Genomic DNA, 20,093 nt, shown 5'->3' on the forward strand with positions numbered 1-20,093 from the left:
TCTATAAGAAATAATGAGCAGGCTTATTTCAGAAAAGCCTAGAAAGACTTACATGAACATAGATGGTAAGTGAAATGAGCAGAACCAAGAAAATGTACACAATAACAATAAGATTATGGGATGATCAACTGTGATGGACTTGGCTCTTCTTAGCAATGTGATGATTCAAAAAAATTCTGACAGGCTTAGGAGGGAGAATGCCATCCATAACCAGAGAGAGAACTCTAGAGACTGAATGTGGATTGAAGTATAGTAATTTCACCTTTTGTTTGTTTTTTTCTTTCTGATTTTTTTTTCTTTTTGGTCTGATTTTTCTTTCACAGAATGACAAATATGGAAATATGTTTAAAAGAATTGTACATATTTAATCTATATCAGCTTGCTTGCTGTCTTGAGGAGGGAAGTCAGGAAGGGAAGGAAAAAAATTTGCAACACAAAGTTTTGCAAAAGTGAATGTTGAAAACTATCTTTACATGTATGTAGAAAAATAAAATACTACTGAAAATAAATTTTTAAAATTGAATTTCAATTCAATTGAGAGAACTTACTACAAAAAGATCAATCTACTTTTATTCAATTAACATTTACTGGGGCGTTTTGAACAGCCATCTATTTTAGAGAGCATAATCCAATTCTTTTTTTGTTTTTACCTATGAGAATGAACAGCCACTAGAAAACAAATATATTCTTGGAAAGTTTGTGTATAAAGCAGTTTCACTGGCTGATTTTTTTAAGGCTAATTAGGTGGCTCTCCATTTAAGGAACCCTGAAGGTTACAGAGAAACTTCTTGTAATCATGCTTTATGTTTTATAAATTTAGAATTTTTGTTTTGAGTTTTCTTAAAAATGGAATTACCTTCACAGTCTTTTAAAAAAAACTTAGAAATTGGTATCTTAAACTGTTTAGTGTTAATTTCCTGAACTAAATTAAATTGGTTATTTTTTAAATGACATATATTTTAAAAGAAACTATTTGATGGAAAAAGAAAACTGCATTAAAATGACAAAAAAAAAATATATATATATATTCTAAGCATCAAGAGTGCCCTCCAGTGGAGTTGGTGCTTTTTGAGGTATATATTCCTTGCTCCACTGGAAAACTGAAAAGATTCTTTGCTCAGTCATGAAACGATAATCTTATAGTCACTTTCCAAAGTAACTAAATAATTAAAAAGTACATCATGATAGACACTCATAGAAGGTCTGGCCTATTTCCCTGACAACAATTATACTGAGAAAAATTATTTGAAGTAGATGTATAATGTGCAACAAAATTCATAAAATCACAGAAATTTAGAGGTGAAAAGGGCATCAGACACCAACTAGACATCCAAGCCATGTGCTAAGAACATTTCTACATTTATGTGATCTGTATGCAAGAAGTAGAAAATGCAAGTGACATCATCTTTGACAGGTGACTGAAAAGCATTTACGGGGAGAATGTTTTGATCAAATTTACAATGCCATGTCAGTCAGTGTAAAAGCAGAGATTTAAAGACACTATTTTGTGTCTCTCTCTTGACAATTCAGTGAATTAAAAATAGACATGTAAACATGTTAAGTTCTATTTCTTTTCTATGTTACCTTGGTAGCTTCTTGATTCTGTTTGTCCAGTTCTTCTAACTCTGCTATTAATGTTTCTTTTTCAGCAATACTTTCATTAAGTTCTAGGTTCTTTGTTTCCAAATCAATTTTTAAGTTATTTAATTCTAACTTCAAATTCATGTCTTCAGTAGATGTGAACTTAATAATGGTTTCAGGTTCATTTTGAAATGTTAAAAGTGTTTTTTGAAGTTCTTCCTTGAATTTGGAAGGAAAAAAAGGAGGGAAGTTTAAAAATATTTAAATTAATCTCATATAAACAAAAATTCAGAGTACATATAGTCAAATCTTTTATTTTACAGAACATTTCAATAAGTATAATTTTGAAGGAAATGAAGTAGAAAGTAAAAAATGAACTACACCTTAAGAATTCCAGTAAAATCACAGATTATTCACAAGAATTTATTTTAAATACTACAATAAATATTTGTTGAGATGAATTCTATGATACAGAATCCTCTATATTTGTCTTCTTGGCATCAAGTAGACTGTCATAAATCTTACTTATTTACTATATTTACATTGTAAATATAAACAATGATGCTCAGAGGGGAAAATGCCTGGGAACAACTTATTTAGAAAAACTCTTTAAATAAAGTCAAGGAAGCTTTTTGTTTTGTTTTGTTTCTTTTTTTTAAATAAATCATCAGCAAAGAACTGCCTTTGTTGAGTACAAAACTAAAGACTATGGGAACTATGTTCCCAAACATTTTTTCCCTGCATTCTCCTCTCTAATTCATCTCCCTTCTGCCTTCAAAAGTCCAAAAAGCTCTTTTCTTTCAAAACCCTTTCCCTTCAACAAAATGAATAAACCAATCATTTATACTAACTTGACTGTTTAATCAAATATTTATTCACACAAATTAATTATCATAATAATACAGCTGTTTCTCAACTTCAATTGCGAAATTCTTTCTTATAAGCTAATGGAAACTTTAACTTTTAACAGTTAAACTTTCTCTACAATCAATATCTGGTCTCCTTCCCAGATGCCCCATAAGAGTAAATGAAGAATAAGATGATAACTGATCTGTATTTTGTGTTTTCTAAATGGGACACAAATTGAATCACTAATAGGAATACCCATATCCACAATGTGGATTTTGTTTTGATATTATTCTTATTCTCAATATCCCTCAATTAATAACATACGAGACTTTCCTGTGTTTCCTATACTAGGGATAGCAATCAATTTCATTGTAACTACTACATTATTAATTATACTACTGACTTTAAAAAAAAAATGAGAAAAGCAACTATGAATTCAATAGTACTTTTTTAAAAAAGGTCCATGGTCTACATACAAATAACCATTATGTGTTTATATGTAAGTATATGTCTTTATGTGCATACATGCACATATCTCCCTTTGTTTTGTAGAACTGCTAGTCCATCAACAGATGCTAATTAAACTTATCTTCTAAAAATGAATAAATGAATAAATCACTCAATAAACAAATATCACAACTTTCTTCAAATGGGGAACACACTTTCATACTTATAATTGAAAAATTAAAGTTTCAGTAAAATACGAAAACTATTGGTTAGAAGATTATGTAAATGGATTCTACTTAACTAGAGTAATTTCCAGAAACAGGAAATCTCTTCTATATATTTTCTCTTCTTGTGACCATCAATTCACACAGGGACAACTATATAAACTTTATGTAATTGACTTCCAATTAGAACTACCTCATTCAGCTCTGGTGAGTTCCAGTCTTGAATCACCTATGGCACATCCATTTCGAAATGGCCAGTAGAGAGGAGTGGGGGCTGAGAAAAAATTGCAAACTATGTATTCCACTCACTGAGGAAGGAAGGGAAGTGACCTGGAGATCTATAAGCAACAGCTATGAAGAATTTGACTAGATGATAGAATAGCATGAACCTCAAGAGAGAAAGAGTCTACTAAGTGATGAAAATAGGAGATATATATATATATATATATATATATATATATATATATATATATATATATATATATATATATATACACATATACTGTTCCTTCTAAATGGAATGTCCTATACTTTATTTTTCTAATAGCATTAATTACATTCTACCCTTAATTAGTTAATTGCAAATGTCTTCTCTCCCCTGATTTTAAACTCCTTCAAGGAAAGATCTTCTTAATCTACCTATTTCCCATTGTGTCTTGCATATAATAGGAATTTAGTAAAATATTTGTTGAGATGAATTCTATGATACAGAATCCTCTCTATTTGTCTTCTTGGCATCAAGCAGACTGCCATAAATCTTACCTATTTACTATATAATCATTGATCCAGGATCTGTGTATCTATTCCTCCTTCCAGTGCCTTGCATTGGGGTCATCTTCTAGTTTTCAAAACTATTTCAGCAGTACTAATGGAACTGTTTTTCTTGTTACATAAATTGCCCTACTTCCTTTTCTGACAATGTCTTTCTACATTCCAACACTATTATAATCTACTTAAATACAATATCAACTTCTCATTAACATTTGAATCATTTTAAATTTGGATTATTTCCAAATTTGTATTGTCCCATGATTTGCAGCTATATATAACATCATCAAGGGGAAAATGGTATTAAAACTGTGAATTTTTCCAGCAATGATTGGTTTATCAAACATCATCCAGTCTGGGCTTTCTCAATTTTTCAGAATTTTCAATTCTGAGTCGTTTGATCTATAGAGCCTGTTGAAAACACACACACACACACACACACACACACACACACACACGTGCACATGCGCACGTATGTAGACTAATTGAATATCTGGGCAATATGAATTTTTTTACCCAATGTTTTTCCTATGTGAATGGTTAAAGCACTCTCTCACCGCTATGAATTTCACTAAGAAAGCACAGTAGTATTCCTAGGTTTGAAGCAACAATGCAATGTCTTGCAACGCATATTAAGGCCTTTCAAAAATTTCCACAAAATGAATAAGTGGGTGGATTTAAATGAATGAATGGATAGATGAATAAATGCTAAAAAATTCATGCAGAACAATGATCAACTAGACATAAGTACCCAAACCCATCTTTCTAATATCAGAAAAATCAGTGAGGTTTTGCTAAGTCTATCTTACCAAATACAAAAATTCAACAAAGATATTAAAATGTATGATGGCAGTAACCAAACCAAAAATAACCAACTTTCCTATGTGTTACAAATGAAAAATAGTTTTGGCTAAAAGCCATTTCCTCCATTTGCAAAAATAAAAGAAATTTCCATTCTTCCCCATTACATGCTCTGTCATTGAGACAAATTCCTCCTCTTTTCCCTTACCAATTCAAAAAACATCCAGTAAATAGTTAACTAATATTTTCCTCCAACATACTTACTCTGATGCCTCTGTATAGAAAAGCAATGACTTCATATTCAATAATAAAAGACAAGATCAGAAGAAATCTTACAAAACTGAAAAAAAAAAAAACAAGCCCATGGGAATAGAATGATGTCCTGACATCTGAGGACCAACCTGATTAAGTTCAGAATGAGCCATCACAACAACACTACAAATTACCAGATCACAGATTAAGAGATGGAAGTAACCTAATATGTCACCTAATCCAACCTCCTAATTTTATAATTGAAGAAAGTGAGATCCAGAAGAACTGAGAGTCTTGTCCAAGGTCACACAAAAAGAAGACAAGACTCAAACTCAAAAAAACTCCTCAGACTCCAAAGACAACAATGTTTTCATTACATTCACACAACTTCCCACTGGGTTCTTTTCAAGACAACAATTCATGAAAATAAATCTACTGAAGTTCAAAGGAGTTGCAATCTATAACAGTAAAGAGAATACTCACTGATAAAAGCATAGATCCTTGAAGTAAAATGTATCATTCCATTATAATTAATTCTATTTCTTTTCTATAACCACAAACCACACTGCCAATTCCACTTAAAAGGATGTCACCCCTTAACTTGTAGGTATTACAACTGCACTTCAACTTTTCATTCCTTAGTCATTATAATATTTCAAAGGTACTCTGGTCTGCCTTCTGGGACTTCTAATCATGCCCCTGATATCAAACCCCTAATTGAACTGCCAAAAGAGCCTGTGCCCCCCAACTCATGATTTGTTGCTGGTGCCCTAGAGACGGAGAAGTCCCTGATTCCATTGACCCTCCAGAGAAGGAAAAAGGAAGCAATTCATGTTCTCTAGAAGTTAAGGCTGCAGTAAACAAATATTACTTGATATATCAAGATGGAATTCTGAATACATTCTTCCATAGAAATAGTATTATAAGTGCTGATTAAGTTCTACAGTCCCATTATTAGAAATTTTAGAGTTCTCTTTTTTTTTTTCCTCCTGAGGCTGGGGTTAAGTGACTTGCCCAGGGTCACACAGCTAGGAAATGTTAAGTGTCTGAGACCAAATTTGAACTCGGGTCCTCCTGAATTCAGGGCTGGTGCTCTACCCACTGCGCCACCTAGCTGCCCCCTGTTTTAGGGTTCTCTTCACCTCAAGCCAGAAAATCCTACTTCATTTTCAGGGAAACCTCATACGAATTCAAGCTTTACCTTTTAACATCAAGTGAGCTAGCTAAAATAAAAGAAGAAAAATCAAGTAAGAATAGATCAGGAAGGAGAATTAACCTTGTCATAATTGCAACATCACATGGCCTTGACTGTCTGCTCTAGTGTCAATTATGTGCACTAGGCCTGGATTCAGAAAAGCCCCATTTCAAATCCAGCTTCAGAAACTTTCAAAAACCCTGTACAAATCACTCAACTTCTGTGATTTCCTCAACTATAAAATGGAGATAAGGGCTGTTATGAGGTTTACATGACATAATTATCTGTGAAACAAATACTCACTTCTTGACTTCCTTGTTCAGGTTCTTCTACTCTGCCTTCTCTCGAGCCTCCCCTCACAAACTCCAATTATCACCTGCTTACCAAACTATGTTTGTGCATGATGACTATGACATTTGCTCCAGTTGGGTCACTCAGTGTTGAGTCTGTTCATCTATTCAATTGAATTTTCCTTCTGTGTTAGTTTGACCTAACACTTTGAATCCTAATTTCAGTTTCATTAATACAATTCAAACTAACTATAAATCCCTTTTTCAACATAAATCCTGGCCAAAATTTCTAATCTTCATCCTCTATTTCATAAGATAATAGATCTAAAATTGGAAGGAAGTCTGGGTTCTCAGCCAACTGATCTTGTACTATGAACAATGGAAAAAAAGGACCATATACATTTACTTAGATTAAAAGTTAAATAAATTTTTATAGGTTGGCCTAAGAACACAGTCACCATTACTCATTCTAAGTTTGAAATAAAGAATGAACTTCAATTTGTTTTTGAGAGTGTTTTAAATTCTTTTTTTTTAAATATTTATTGCTTTTAATTTTACAGAGAAAAAAATAAAAATTTAAAGATTTTTAAATGTCATTTTCACACCATATGTACCTTTTCTTGATTCAAAGATGAATTTTCTTCTTTTAGTATTTGCAAATTCTTCTTAAGTTCTAGACTGTCTTCAGTAAGAATGTTTCCCTATAAAAATATTCCACAGTAAATGACAAAGAATTTCAAGTGAAAATACTAGTAAGCCATACCAGTTTACACTAGTAAACTACATTAGGGAATAGTATGAACTTCAACTGCCCTATCTGTAAATTAAGAATGACTTTATTTGCACTACTTACCTCATAAGGCGATTGTAAAAAAAAAAAAAAAAAAAAAAAAAAAGCACTGTTTAAAAAAAAACTATAGAAAGTACTTAATTCTTTTCTCAAATATTCTTAATATTTCCATAAATCTCAAGCAATTTTTAAAAAGAATGTTCTTCTGTACTTATTTGACAAAAAATTCAAAATATATTCCAAATCTAATAAAAACTGATCTATCTTCATAATCCAGTGCTCTTTCATACTTAGTTACCATGTGTCTTAAATTAGCCTTTGCATTATAACAACTTCCTCAGTTCTATATTTTGAAACAAAAACTTTGTGATATTAATAGAAAGAAATAAAAGTACAAAGGATAAAAGTTTTAAGTAAATACATGTGACAATTTAGCAAAAGTTGAGACTAAAATCAATTGTGTAATTTTTCTTATAAATGCTTAAGAACTCATGTTATAACAAAAATTCTCATTAGAAATGAATTTACCTGATTTAAACTACTCAGTCTCATTATTTCCTTTTGTGCATCTGTGAAAACAAAGGATTTCATGTTAAATTTGAACAAGAAAATTGAATCCCTAGTTTTAAAACTTTCATAATTAAATTAGCAACCATAAATTAGCACTTACTTTGTCAAAAATAGTAACAATACATATAAGCAGAATGCATGTTTGCAAACAATTAAATGAATAGCACTGATGTGCTTATCATAACCATATCCTAACGTACTAAATATTTCATAGTATAACCACCATATCATTGTACAACATAATTCAATGGATCAGTGATTTTTAAGTCAGCCTTCCTTATAAAAATGCAGATTACAATCTATCCATGCCTGTGCTATATACTCAAAACAAAAAAGCTGTCAAACAGCATATAATTATTAACAATTCTATATGGGTTTTTATTTTTTATTTTATTTTTTACTTATTAATATAACAAATAAATAAAATTATAAAAATATATATATACATATATATATATATATATATACATGTATTTATATTTATATAAAAGAAAGAGTTCTATTGTCATCTTTCTCCAATGAAGAAGGTATAAAAATTTCTCAATAATCTGTATGCCTTCTTATAACATAAACCATATTCATATGAAAATTGGAAGGAAAGAAGAGAGAGGGGCAATTTGGCTATTACTCATTCTTAGGATTTCCTTGAAAAATGCCATTCACAGTCCAATGATACGTATCAACAAATAAAACAGTTCTATTCATACTTTCTAGACATTTTAAGGTCAGAGCTCTTCAGCAGTGGTTTTTATGCCATGAATAATAAATTTTCTTATGCAAAATACTGTACAGAGAAGCAATTTATTCATATATTTAAAAACTATCAAGGAACTCCTACATGCTAAGATTTGTAATAATCTGAAATTCAAAAACTTCCCATACCAGACAATGCTTGTTGTAGTCTCAACAGCTCCTCTTTGACAGACATATTATCTGGGAGAATTCTTTCTTTTTCAATCATAATAAACTGACTGACTTCCATTTTCAGTCTTTCACATTCTTGTATTATTTGACTTTTTTCCACATTTAAAAGTTCTTGTACTTTCGTTAAGATTTCTTTGTCATTTTCTGTTAATGAAAATTTTTCATGTTTATCTTTTATTTCAACCTCAGTTTCTTGTATTTTCTTCACTGACTCAGTTTTTTCAGTTTGTAGAATTTGAATAGTTTTTTCCATTTCATGAACTTTGGAATGATCAATGAGTCTAATCTCTGAGCCATCTAGAAAACAAAACAAAAAAAAAAAAAAATTTAAGACTATTAATTAAGGATTGACAGCTCAATGATATAAATGTGCTAGACAAAGCTATGAAAATTACTTAAGATGCTTACTAGATTTAAATGAAAACTCAAGTCTTTGAAAGCCTAAAATGAAAAGTTCATGCTCCATTTACTAAACAAAACTAAAGCTACCATTTGAAAAACATTGTTTCTAAAGCTATCACTTTACACCCATCAGACTGACAAAGATGATTTTTTAAAAAAGAAAATGACAATTTAATGAAGGAAATGGGAAAACAGGTTCACATGTACTGTTGGAGGATTGTGAATTGGTACAGCCATTTTAGTAAGCAATTTGGAACTGAACCTAAAATGTGCATACTTTTTGACAAGGGGATACAACTTGAGGCTTATTCTTCAAAGAGGTCAAAAAACGGACAGAAAGGACTCATATTTTAAAAAAATCATAATAGCACTTTTTTGCTACAGAAAAGAACTGGAAGTTAAAAAAGGACCTATCAACCAGAAAATGTCTAAACAAATTAATGTAATGGTATTATCAGTATACCTTAAGAAATGACAAAAGGATCAAACTCAAGAAAAACTAGGATTGATAGGAAGTCTGCTGAACTAGGAGAACAATTATACAATTACTGTATTATGGAAAAACAGTTCTGAAAGTCTTAATAACTTCAATGCAATGATCAACTATGACTATAAGACAGAACATGCTTCCCATGTCTTAACAACACGATGGACTAAAAGTAAAGAATGAGACATACACTTTCAGTAATGTCCAATGTGTGAATATAAATTACTTTACTAGGTTTATTTATTATAACTGAGGATTCTTTTCTTTTCTTGGGGGATAGGGCAGGAAAACATAAAGTAAGAATGGCAAAATGGGGAAAAATAAGACAATGGCATTAATCAAGCATTTTTTAGAAGTGAACGTTTTCTGAACAAAAGATAAAAAACACAATTAAGCAAGATAGAATTGGAACTAATGTGTTGTAACAAAATGTAACAGAAATGTATTATTTCATGCACATTCTTCCCAATTTTTCTGTCTTCATATATGGAAATTCTTTCATCAAGTTGAAAATAATAAAAACAATTATAATTATGTTTTTAAAAGCACTAAAGTTTTAAAAAAAAAAAGTCATTTGAAACATTTGCTGAAAAGTTTGCACTTAAGTTTGAAATAAAATAAAAACTCCTTCCATTATTTTTAAAGTGTTACCAAGATGTGCAATGGAAATTTGTATTTCCAAAACATTTGCCACTATAATTCTGATTCAGGTTATATTATATGACTTTTAATATCTTTTCACACTTTGAAATATTATAAGTCAGCAGAAGTTGTTGAGAGATGACAAAAAGTTTGGATAGTCAAATTACTATTGCTGCAAACTTTTAAGTAGGGTTAGGTCATTCTTCCAAAGTAGCTTCTTAAGGGGAATTACCATACAATGCTCAGACTGTACTGGAATTTTCATGATCAAGAAACTGAAGTTTAACTTCCTGACCTGAAATCCAATTCCCTAACAGAAATTCCAGTTTTGCATATAAAATTAGATTCTGACTCCTTGATCTGGTGCTGTAGGAGATAGTATTGACTGCAAAAAAGTGGTAACAAAGAAGAGACTAAGAAGGTATGGAAAATGGTCATATGTGGACAGCTCTATTCCACTGTGAAGAGACAATTCCACCACCACCCCCAAGCTGGAGTTAAGTGACTTGCCCAGGGTCACACAGCTAGGAAATTAATTAAGTGTCTGAGACCAGATTTGAACTTGGGTCCTCCTGAATTCAGGGCTGGTGCTCTATCCACTGTGGCACCTAGCTACCCCTGAAGAGACAATTTTTTGATGTGGAAACTATCAAAAAAATATTTCAACTACTATATTCTTGTAAATATAAGACTAATTCCTACCAACAAATTAACAAAAATATAAGGGGTCTGTTTCTGATAAATGAAATTGTTTAAATTGAGTACTTTAGACCTATATAACTAATAATTCTTTCAGTTAACTCTTAAAAGAAGCAAAGAATAATAATAAATTTTAAATGTTTCAAAATATATCAAAAGAAAAATTATATTTCCAAAAGTTAATAGTTAATAAAAATTAGTTAATAGTTATAGTAATTATATAATAGAGTGAATGTAAATTAATTCTGAATTCGTTCTTTTATACTAATCATTTGTTACTACTGAATGAAATTATTACTAGGAGAAACAAAACAGAGATCACAGTTGCCTTGTTAGTAAATTCTTCAGGCTGTGATTGCCACTAAACAAACCAATCAAATCTCAGCAACCTCTGCCACATATATTATATATACTGATCTTGTATCAGTGATTTTCAAATAATAATAATACATTTACTTAGACAATTTATCAATTACAAAGTAACTATAATGAAAGCAAAACTTAATACCTTGATGTAAAAGACTTTCAAGTTCTTCAATTCTTTCTTCATATTCACCCAATTCTTCTCTATGCCTACGACTTATCTCTCCTAGTTTATGCCGATGCGCATCTTGTAATACTGACAATTCATGTTGATGATCATCAATTTCCTGACTTAATTTCTGTTTAAGCTCCTAAAAATAAAAATAACAAAAAAAAAAAAAAAAAAAAAAAAAAAAAAAAAAACAATCTTTTTAAGGTACAATAAGTAAAAGAAATATAAAATGGTTGCTGTTGTCAGTTTTAAACTTTTACATTAAAATATTCTAAATACTTTAAGGTTAAGAGAAATTTTAACTCAGAACCTAAACTTGGAATACTCTAAAATCATTCTTTCTCTCCAATTAAGCCTCCAAAAATAAAGTTTCTATGTCTACTCAAATTATCCATATTTAATGGAACAAGAATAAACTCAAAATCAATAGAGAATAAGTAAATCAAAAACAGTAAGTAAATTATTTAAAATCATTTTGGCTGACATTATGACTTTTCTACAATCATTTACATTTTTATTTTACTTGGTTGTAGGCTAATAAAATTGTCCTTGTGCATACACCAATTAATTGAAGGTAAAAGCTACTCTAAAACCAAATTGGTTATCAAAAGAGTTAAAAAATTTTTTAATTGTTAAAAATAATCCCCAAGTGATATTCCATATACAGATATGGAACAAACTACATAAAAACATATGTAAATTAATTATGCCCAATAACAAGTACTACACTAGAAATACAATTTTAACAGAAATTGAATTATATATTACGGTAATCTATTTATAAGCACACTATCTTATCTTGCTAGAATTCTGTAGTTTATAGAAATAATTCAACCCATAAAAAACAATTCATTATACACACACACACACACACACACACACACACACACACACACACACAAATAGTTTTCTTCAAAGAAAAAAAAAAAACTGATACAAATTGGAAGGAGTCTACTTCTGGGACAAAGAAGTCAATTTTACTGAAAAACGTAAAAAAAAATTGTTAACACCTGAAGTAATCAACAAATCCTCACCTGAGTAGCAATTAAATACTACATTAACTTCTGTGACCTGGGAATTCTTATTTAATAAAGATAAACCATATAATCAATCTTGGTCAAAACATATAACCTTATAAACTCTTTTATCTCTGAGTGAATGAAAACTACTTACAATTCTTTAGTGCTTTAAGACTTACAAATTATTTACAACAACCCTGTGATTTAGTAATAAATGTATTATTGTCCCCATTTTAGAAATGGAACTGAAGCCTAGAAATTGAAAACTAAAATTACTTATCAGTATAATACAAGTGTCAAAGTTAGGGCTCAAACTCAGGTCTTTCCAAAACCTTGTCCAACATTCATGACAAAGTTTGATTCACTTATGAATCGCAGAGTGGTCTCAAATGAGACTGGCTCAGTTTAGAGACCAGTCAATTAAAAAGGTTATTCCTGAACTAAATATGCCAACGTCATAACTGTAGCAGTGCCTCTTCAACAAATCCATAAGAACCCCTTAAAAAAAAAAGCTTTTTGGAAACATGGAGAACATTGTTCTGAGAATTAAGATAAAGGATGATCTCTTTGCAAAATTGTATTTGGCAGAATTTTTGAGTTTCTCACTGAATAAAAATTATAACTATATTTGACAAGAATCTTTAAAAAATCCTTCCCTAAACTCATATTATTAATGATTTATGATTGTTTTACTTTTAAAATTTCAGAAAAATTTCTGAAGAATGTTATACATATATACATATTATGTGTAGACATGTATATATATTTTATGTATACATACATATATAAACAAACACGTGTACAGTGTACTATGGAAATCAAAATGTATAAAGAGTTGTCTTTTTATGTACCTTAAACAGGGAGCTGAGATGGTATGAAATACAGATAGGAAATTGTTGTTGTTGCTGTTTGTCCTTCATTCTTGAAGAGGACCACCGACTTCAGGGAGGTGATGCTATGACATGCAAATGAATTGGATTTAAGTAAAAAAGGGCTGTGCAAGGTCACTTGCCTCACTTTCTTCTCCAGAATCATCTAGGTCCAAAGGCAAGATCAGGATGACTGGAGATGGCCCTGAATGCAATGGGAGATCTAGGTCTTTGTAAGTTAAGTTCTTTAATTGGTCTCATTTTGACTGAAGAAATGTCCATTAATTAAGACTAAGTACAAAATGAACAGAAAATAGCTGCTTTTATCAAATAAAAAAAAAAAATTACTTTGGGAGGGAAAGACACTCAGGGTTTCTGGACAAAACAGAAACAACTGCTATTTACATTCACTCTATGCCAATCAAGGCTCAAATAATGACCAAGGTGGGATTTGGTCTAGAACCTATTGTTGGCCAATGGATGAGAGTGGAGTGATTGGGGTTTAAGACAAAGTCCCTAAGAAAGAAATCTAGCCTGGACACCCCAAGAGATCTTGCCACAGGGAGCAGAGATGGTATAAAATATAGACAAGAAATAAGTTAACATTAGTCACAAAATCACTTATTAATATTTTACATTAGAAGTACAATTTTAACAGAAATTGAGTTATATATTATGGTATTCTATTTACAAGCACACCATCTTACCTTGACAGTATTCTGTAGTTTACAGATTTCACTCTGCTCAGAACTATTTGTTCCTTGTGCTTTGGAAGACTGAAAAAAACATTTTTCTATTTTGATTTATACATTAATAAAAAGTTAAAACATTATTTATTAAAAAACGTAATCCCAGTAAAATTGATTTTTCAAGAATAATATAAAATATCTTAATATAAATATGATTATTCAAAATAATAGAGAAATTGCTCTATATCTAGACATTTCCACACCTGGCTCATGTTTCTTGGCTCATAAAAATATTTTCAGGGTTTTAACAAGAGAGCTTCCAAAATATTCCATAAAATTCTTCAGCAAACTTAAATAATTTTAATTACAAAGTTTTCCCTTCATCCAGAATGAATGCATTACAGTAGTTGTTAGAATACAAAAGAATCAGAAGACACAATACCTATGTAAGAAGTCAATAAACTTACTGAGGAAACAGTATTTCTATAAAGATTAAAGTAAAGAAACTATAGCTGTTACTCTTTTATTGAGAGTAAGTTGTGAAACTGAAATTGTAATGTGGTAGTTTCTTTAAAAAAAAAAAAAAGAATTGCCAAATATAGGCAATGTTAATATCAGTCCTAACTTAGTAATAGATACTGTATAATTTTTTCATATAAAAGATTTCTTGCTCTATAATAGAACATTCTTTGGCTCTAAAATTGAATAACGACACAAACTAAATTTCATTCATAGTCTTTATACTTAAGGCACAAAATCTCTCATTAATCTTTCTCACCATTTAGGATTTACAGTAACTTAAAGATCTTATATATTTGTCAAAACATAGAGAAGCAATTCCTAAACTTCAGGATTCTAAGGAAATGAGTTGGACAAATAATGTCCCTTTATAAGGATTCTTTTTAAAGATTACCAGAATCTTTGGTGTCTTTTTAAAGAAAGCACAAATTTATAGGGGTCTTAACCATAAATAATCCTTATTTTAACATAACCGGGAAAGGTTTCTTCTTAATATGACTGGTCCACAATCTCAAAAGTAAAATAAATGAAAAATATTTTCAACTTAGGCACTTTAGTTTCTACAATGGTAAAATTAATTCCAGATGAGAAATAATCCAATTTTTCTGAGTCTTAATACTTCAAAAATGAAATCCTGGCTTTCACATTACATTCTGTTGACCCTCATAGGCAAATAGTTTCTTTGGGGGAAAGTGTGGTTGGTACTGATGATCTCTGCTCTTATCTTAGGTTCCAGCCTAACACTGTACACTAATTCAATAATAGAGTATAAAATACAGAACAGTCTCATATCCTACAAAAATCATCATATAATTATAGATTTTTATCTTACAAGTAACTATTTATATGCCTTTTTTTTTCCTTGGAAGAAGTTCCAGACTTGTGATTTCACTGGTATGGGGAATGTGTAGCAAGAAAAATTTCTTCCATTACTATAGATCTGCAATTGCTCTGCAACTTAATAGTTTTAGAGAGTTGCCTAGGACACTGAGAGTTTAAACATTTTTCCCAGAGTCACACAGGCAGTACTCATCAGAGGTAGAACTTTGACACAGGTCTTCCTGACTTCAAGGAAGGCTTTCTATCCATCACTCCATGTTGTCTCTTACTATTTCAATTTCTACTGATAAAAAAAAACACATAATTAACCTGAGCAATATGTCTCCAATGGCCAACTTCGGATTCAAGTCTTGAAACTTCATTTGACAATCTGTTTATTTCTTGCTGTGACCAAATAATATCCCCAAAGTCCATGTCATCTCCATGAAAAGCTGAAACATGATGACTAATTCCAGGAACAAAGGAAGCGGATGTAGTTGTTGAAGGTAAATTGCCAACTTCCAAATTCGCTGATTGAGCAGCTGTCTGCAACTTCTGCAACTGATCTTGTAGTGCATTCTGCCTTGCTTTTAGATGGCTGACTTCCACCTACACATTTATAATATATATTTTAGTAAAGATATTCAGGAAAACAGCATTTACCATTTTATAGTAGGTTAACTGTAATACGATAATAAAATGACTTAGGTCAAAAATTTTGCACAGCATACGAAGGAACCCTCAGTCAACTGGAGCCCTTAAATTTTAAGATTTTCTTCATTGGGCTCCTTAAAGCAACCCAACATGATATTCCTAGAATTTAATTATTAACATGTCAATTTAGTTTATATAATAAAACCGCAGCAATGAACTGCCTTAGTTATAGATTTTCTGTATAACAAGAAAAAACAGGGTCAGAAAGATGACAGCTAAAATAAGTCTGTTTCTATATATGTAAAAACAATACAACACAATCCCATTTCATTTACTGAGTTATTTTAAGTAGACATGGTTTTTAAGACCTAAATTGCCTGTTTTAAAGTATCAATTCTCCAAGTGCCATAAACAAATTTTTTCATTTAAATATGATTGTATTGTACACATACACAGTCTTAGTCTGTCTCTCTCTTTCTCTCTCTCTCTCTCTCTCTCTCTCTCTCTCTCTCTCTCGTACACATAAACACATCACACACTTCCCATAAGTGCTAACTTTACTTGTTGCTTTTTCATTGTATTTTCCTTAAAAGAAACAGAATTAAGCCATTCTTCTATTGATAAATGGTTAAAAGATATGAACAGATAATTTTCAGATCAAGAAATTAAAGATATTTCTAGTTATATGAAAAGGTACTCTAAATCAATATTGATCAGAGAAATGCAAATTAAGATAACTCTGAGATCACTGCACATCTCTCAGATTGGCTAAGATGACAGGAAAAAATAATGATGAACGTTGGAGGGGATGTGGGAAAATTGGGACACTGATATATTGTTGGTGGAACTGTGAATGGATCCAAGCATTCTGGAGATCAATTTGGAACTATGCTAAAGAAGTTATCAAACTGTGAACACCCTTTGACCCAGCAATGTTTCTACTGAGATTATATCCCAGAGAGATCTTAAAGAAGGGAAAGGAACCTGTATGTGCAAAAATGTTTATCTCAACAAGTTCAAAATAGAAGTCATCATCTTTGCATCCTAAACTCCATCTCTTCTAGGCTTTTCTATTAACTGCTGAAAGCATCATCCTCCCAGCCACCCAGGTTTGCAAATTTAAATATCATCTTCAACTCCTTATTCTCATATCAAATCTCTTGCCGAATCCTATCATTCCTACCTCTGCAATTATTTCTCACATGTTTCTCACATACATCCCTTTCTCTCCATTTATCTAGCTACCATTCTAGCTTAGACATTTATTGATTGTACATATTTAACCTCTTATCAGTTAGACTGTTTCTTTTCTTGGGGAGAGGAAAGGTTAAGGGAAAGAGGGAGAAAAAATTTGAAATACAAAATCTTATAAAAATAAATGCTGAAAACTATTTTTAAATGTATTTGGAAAAATAAAACACTATTGAGGGGAAAAAAACAGTTTAGGCCCTCAATTATCTCCTCACTAGATAACAATGTCCTTCTAAATAGTCTTTATTTCAAGAACCTACCTGTCCTCCAATCAGCAGAAAAAATTGTCTTCTAAAGCATAGTTCCTATTTTATCACTCCTCTTGTTCACTGAGTTCCAGTGGCTTTCAATTACTTCCAAGAACAAATGTGAAATCCTCTCTTTGGTGTTTATAGTCCTTCACTGCTAGTCCCTACCTCTACATTTCCAGTCTTCTTAACACCTTGCTCTCCTCCCCTTTCATATGCTCTATGACTTCAAATAAGATAGTAGGATTTCTGCTGAACACAATACTCCATCTCCCATCTCTTATATCTTTGTACTAACTGCCCCACATGCCTGGAATACTCTGCCCCTTCACTTCTATCTCTGAGCTTCCTTGACTCTAAAACTCAAATCGTAACTTCTGCAATACAAGCTTCCCAATTGCTGATATTTTATCCTTTCAAACTATTTTCAACTACTTTGTATATACCTAATTATTTACACATTTTTTCCTCCATTAGAGTTCCTGGAGGTAAGGGACTGTTTTTTTGACTTTCTTTGTATTCCTGGTGCTTAGAACTGTGCTTGGTACATATTAAAAACTTAATAAATGTTTTCCTGGCTTTTGAAAGAAAAATCTAAAATCTAATAATTCATTTTATTTTTCTGCTCTAATATTGGAAGTTGTCAAATGGATCTGAGGCACCCAAAAAACTGAAGAATTACAGAAGTTTGGAAAATTGAAATCTGCCTTAGAGATTATCTAGCAATTCCTAATTTGAAATATAGCAAAACATTGGTGGGAGCTTCCAATGAGAAAATTCCCTCTACCAATACAGATGAGAACTTGTTCTGCAGTTTATGTATTGTATAGTTTCCTAGGGCAATGAGAGATCAAGAAACTTGTACAATATCACATACCCAGTATGTGTTAAGAGGTAAAACTTTTTATCTCTCTGTTTCTGAGGCTAGGTGTCCGTATAGTGTATCACACTTCCTGATTTTTTTAAGTTCTAAACAAACAAAAATTTTAAATAAAATACTTTTAGTGATGTTTGTTTTAGTCTGATAAATTCCTCTTTTAAAAACAGATATAGAACTACCACTACTCTGACCAAAAATCAATTAATAGCATCAAAAAAATTTAAAGCTAAAAGCATTAGCATTGAAGAGTTTTTCTAGTCCCAGAATCTCATTTTACAGATGAGGACACTTAGGCCCAGATAAAAGCAATTAACTTGCCCAAAGTCAAGTAATTTACGTTCCATAAAATAGGTCTGACAGAATTAGTAATAATCTAAATTTTATATACATCTTCTATGTAATTAAACATGAAATGAAAAAAATTTAATCTATTGTAGTATGTTTCAACAAAGTAAATAAATATTTTCAATAATATAAACTGAAATTTCCTATTACCTCTTTCTGTTGTAGTTGATTTCGGTAATCTGAAGATTGCTGTTTTATTTGAAGCTCTGCTGCTTCATGCTTCTCTTCTAGGTCAGTACAAAGTTTCTTAAGTCTCTCATTCTATAGGGAAAGAAAACTGTATATTAAAAATGTTTAAGTTGTAATAAATATTAAGATACCATTCTGTATTAAATTAATTTTCAAGGTAGCTGTTTTTCATATAAAAGACTCAAAGTCTAGTGAAATTTTATTTACCATATCAAGGTTACAAAAACAAAAAAATATATAAGTGGCTGAATTTTGAAGCAAAATAAATTCATTAAAGATTTATTAATATAGCAACAGCAGCTTGTCTTAACACTTCTAAGTAGAAGTGTTAACAAATTATGTTAGATGAATGGAATATTATATAAATATATAAAAATATTTTTAAAGCAAAGCAAAAAATATAAACACATTAAGTTGTAGCATTTCCAATATTAAATTCATTTTAAACTTAATGTAATTCTTTTTGATATAAAAGTGCACAGTCAGGATAGTAGAATTAAAATTAAAACACTGCTGCAAAAGACAGATGTAGAAGTTATTGTCATCCTTCAGTTACTAAGAGTTTTATGCTGTCAGCACACATACACACACTTTTAAAATGGAAAGTGAATACTCCTGATAATAATAATAATAATAATAATAATAATAATAGAGAGCTTACAAAAAAAGTTATGGAGTTAACAGGTGAGGGAGGAAAATGTTCTATCTCTTGTTCCGTAAGCATTTCTAAGTACCTAGTATCTGATACTGTCCATGTACTGAGCATAGAAAGACAAAAATCAAATAATCTCTGCTCTCAAGAAGTTTGCATTCTACTGGTTATGAAACATAGGAGATACTTGAACAAAATTGCCCAGCATAGCATGGCATGCCTGCAACAAAAAAGTCACTATCCTCAATGAGCAATATAGAATTTCAGTGATTAAAAAAAAAAAAACCAATAACATGAGATGCACAAATTTAGAGCATCTCCAGCAAATGAACTATTTGTATCTGACCTGTAATAGAGTTGGCATACTATATCTTGATGCTAACATAGTGATGCAAGCACTAAGCACAACAATCAACCTTCTACTGGTAAAATGTATATATACTGATATGTAAATAAAAGAGAATTTAAAATTGTTTACATTACATCTACCCAAAATAGGAACT

At 30.9% G+C, this 20,093-nt stretch overlaps 1 protein-coding gene across 3 annotated transcripts in view; it reads right to left on the reverse strand.

The window, feature by feature from the left end:
- TRIP11 (thyroid hormone receptor interactor 11) overlaps positions 1–20,093 on the reverse strand; it is a 97,011-nt gene that overhangs the window by 56,113 nt on the left and 20,805 nt on the right. Inside the window, exons 3-10 of one of the 3 annotated variants that reach the window (XM_074289637.1) lie at positions 18,900–19,010; positions 15,702–15,980; positions 14,052–14,120; positions 11,430–11,595; positions 8,650–8,988; positions 7,726–7,766; positions 7,022–7,108; positions 1,585–1,800 (exon numbers count right to left, since the gene is read on the reverse strand). In XM_074289637.1, the coding sequence (XP_074145738.1) occupies positions 1,585–1,800; positions 7,022–7,108; positions 7,726–7,766; positions 8,650–8,988; positions 11,430–11,595; positions 14,052–14,120; positions 15,702–15,980; positions 18,900–19,010 (1,308 nt within the window). Of the gene's footprint in view, positions 1–1,584; positions 1,801–7,021; positions 7,109–7,725; positions 7,767–8,649; positions 8,989–11,429; positions 11,596–13,326; positions 13,431–14,051; positions 14,121–15,701; positions 15,981–18,899; positions 19,011–20,093 lie in introns of those variants that run through there. The other 2 variants (XM_074289638.1, XM_074289639.1) reach the window with 2 other exon arrangements.

This window comes from Sminthopsis crassicaudata, chromosome 2, assembly GCF_048593235.1.
Source record: "Sminthopsis crassicaudata isolate SCR6 chromosome 2, ASM4859323v1, whole genome shotgun sequence".
NCBI classification, from domain to species: Eukaryota; Metazoa; Chordata; class Mammalia; order Dasyuromorphia; family Dasyuridae; genus Sminthopsis; species Sminthopsis crassicaudata.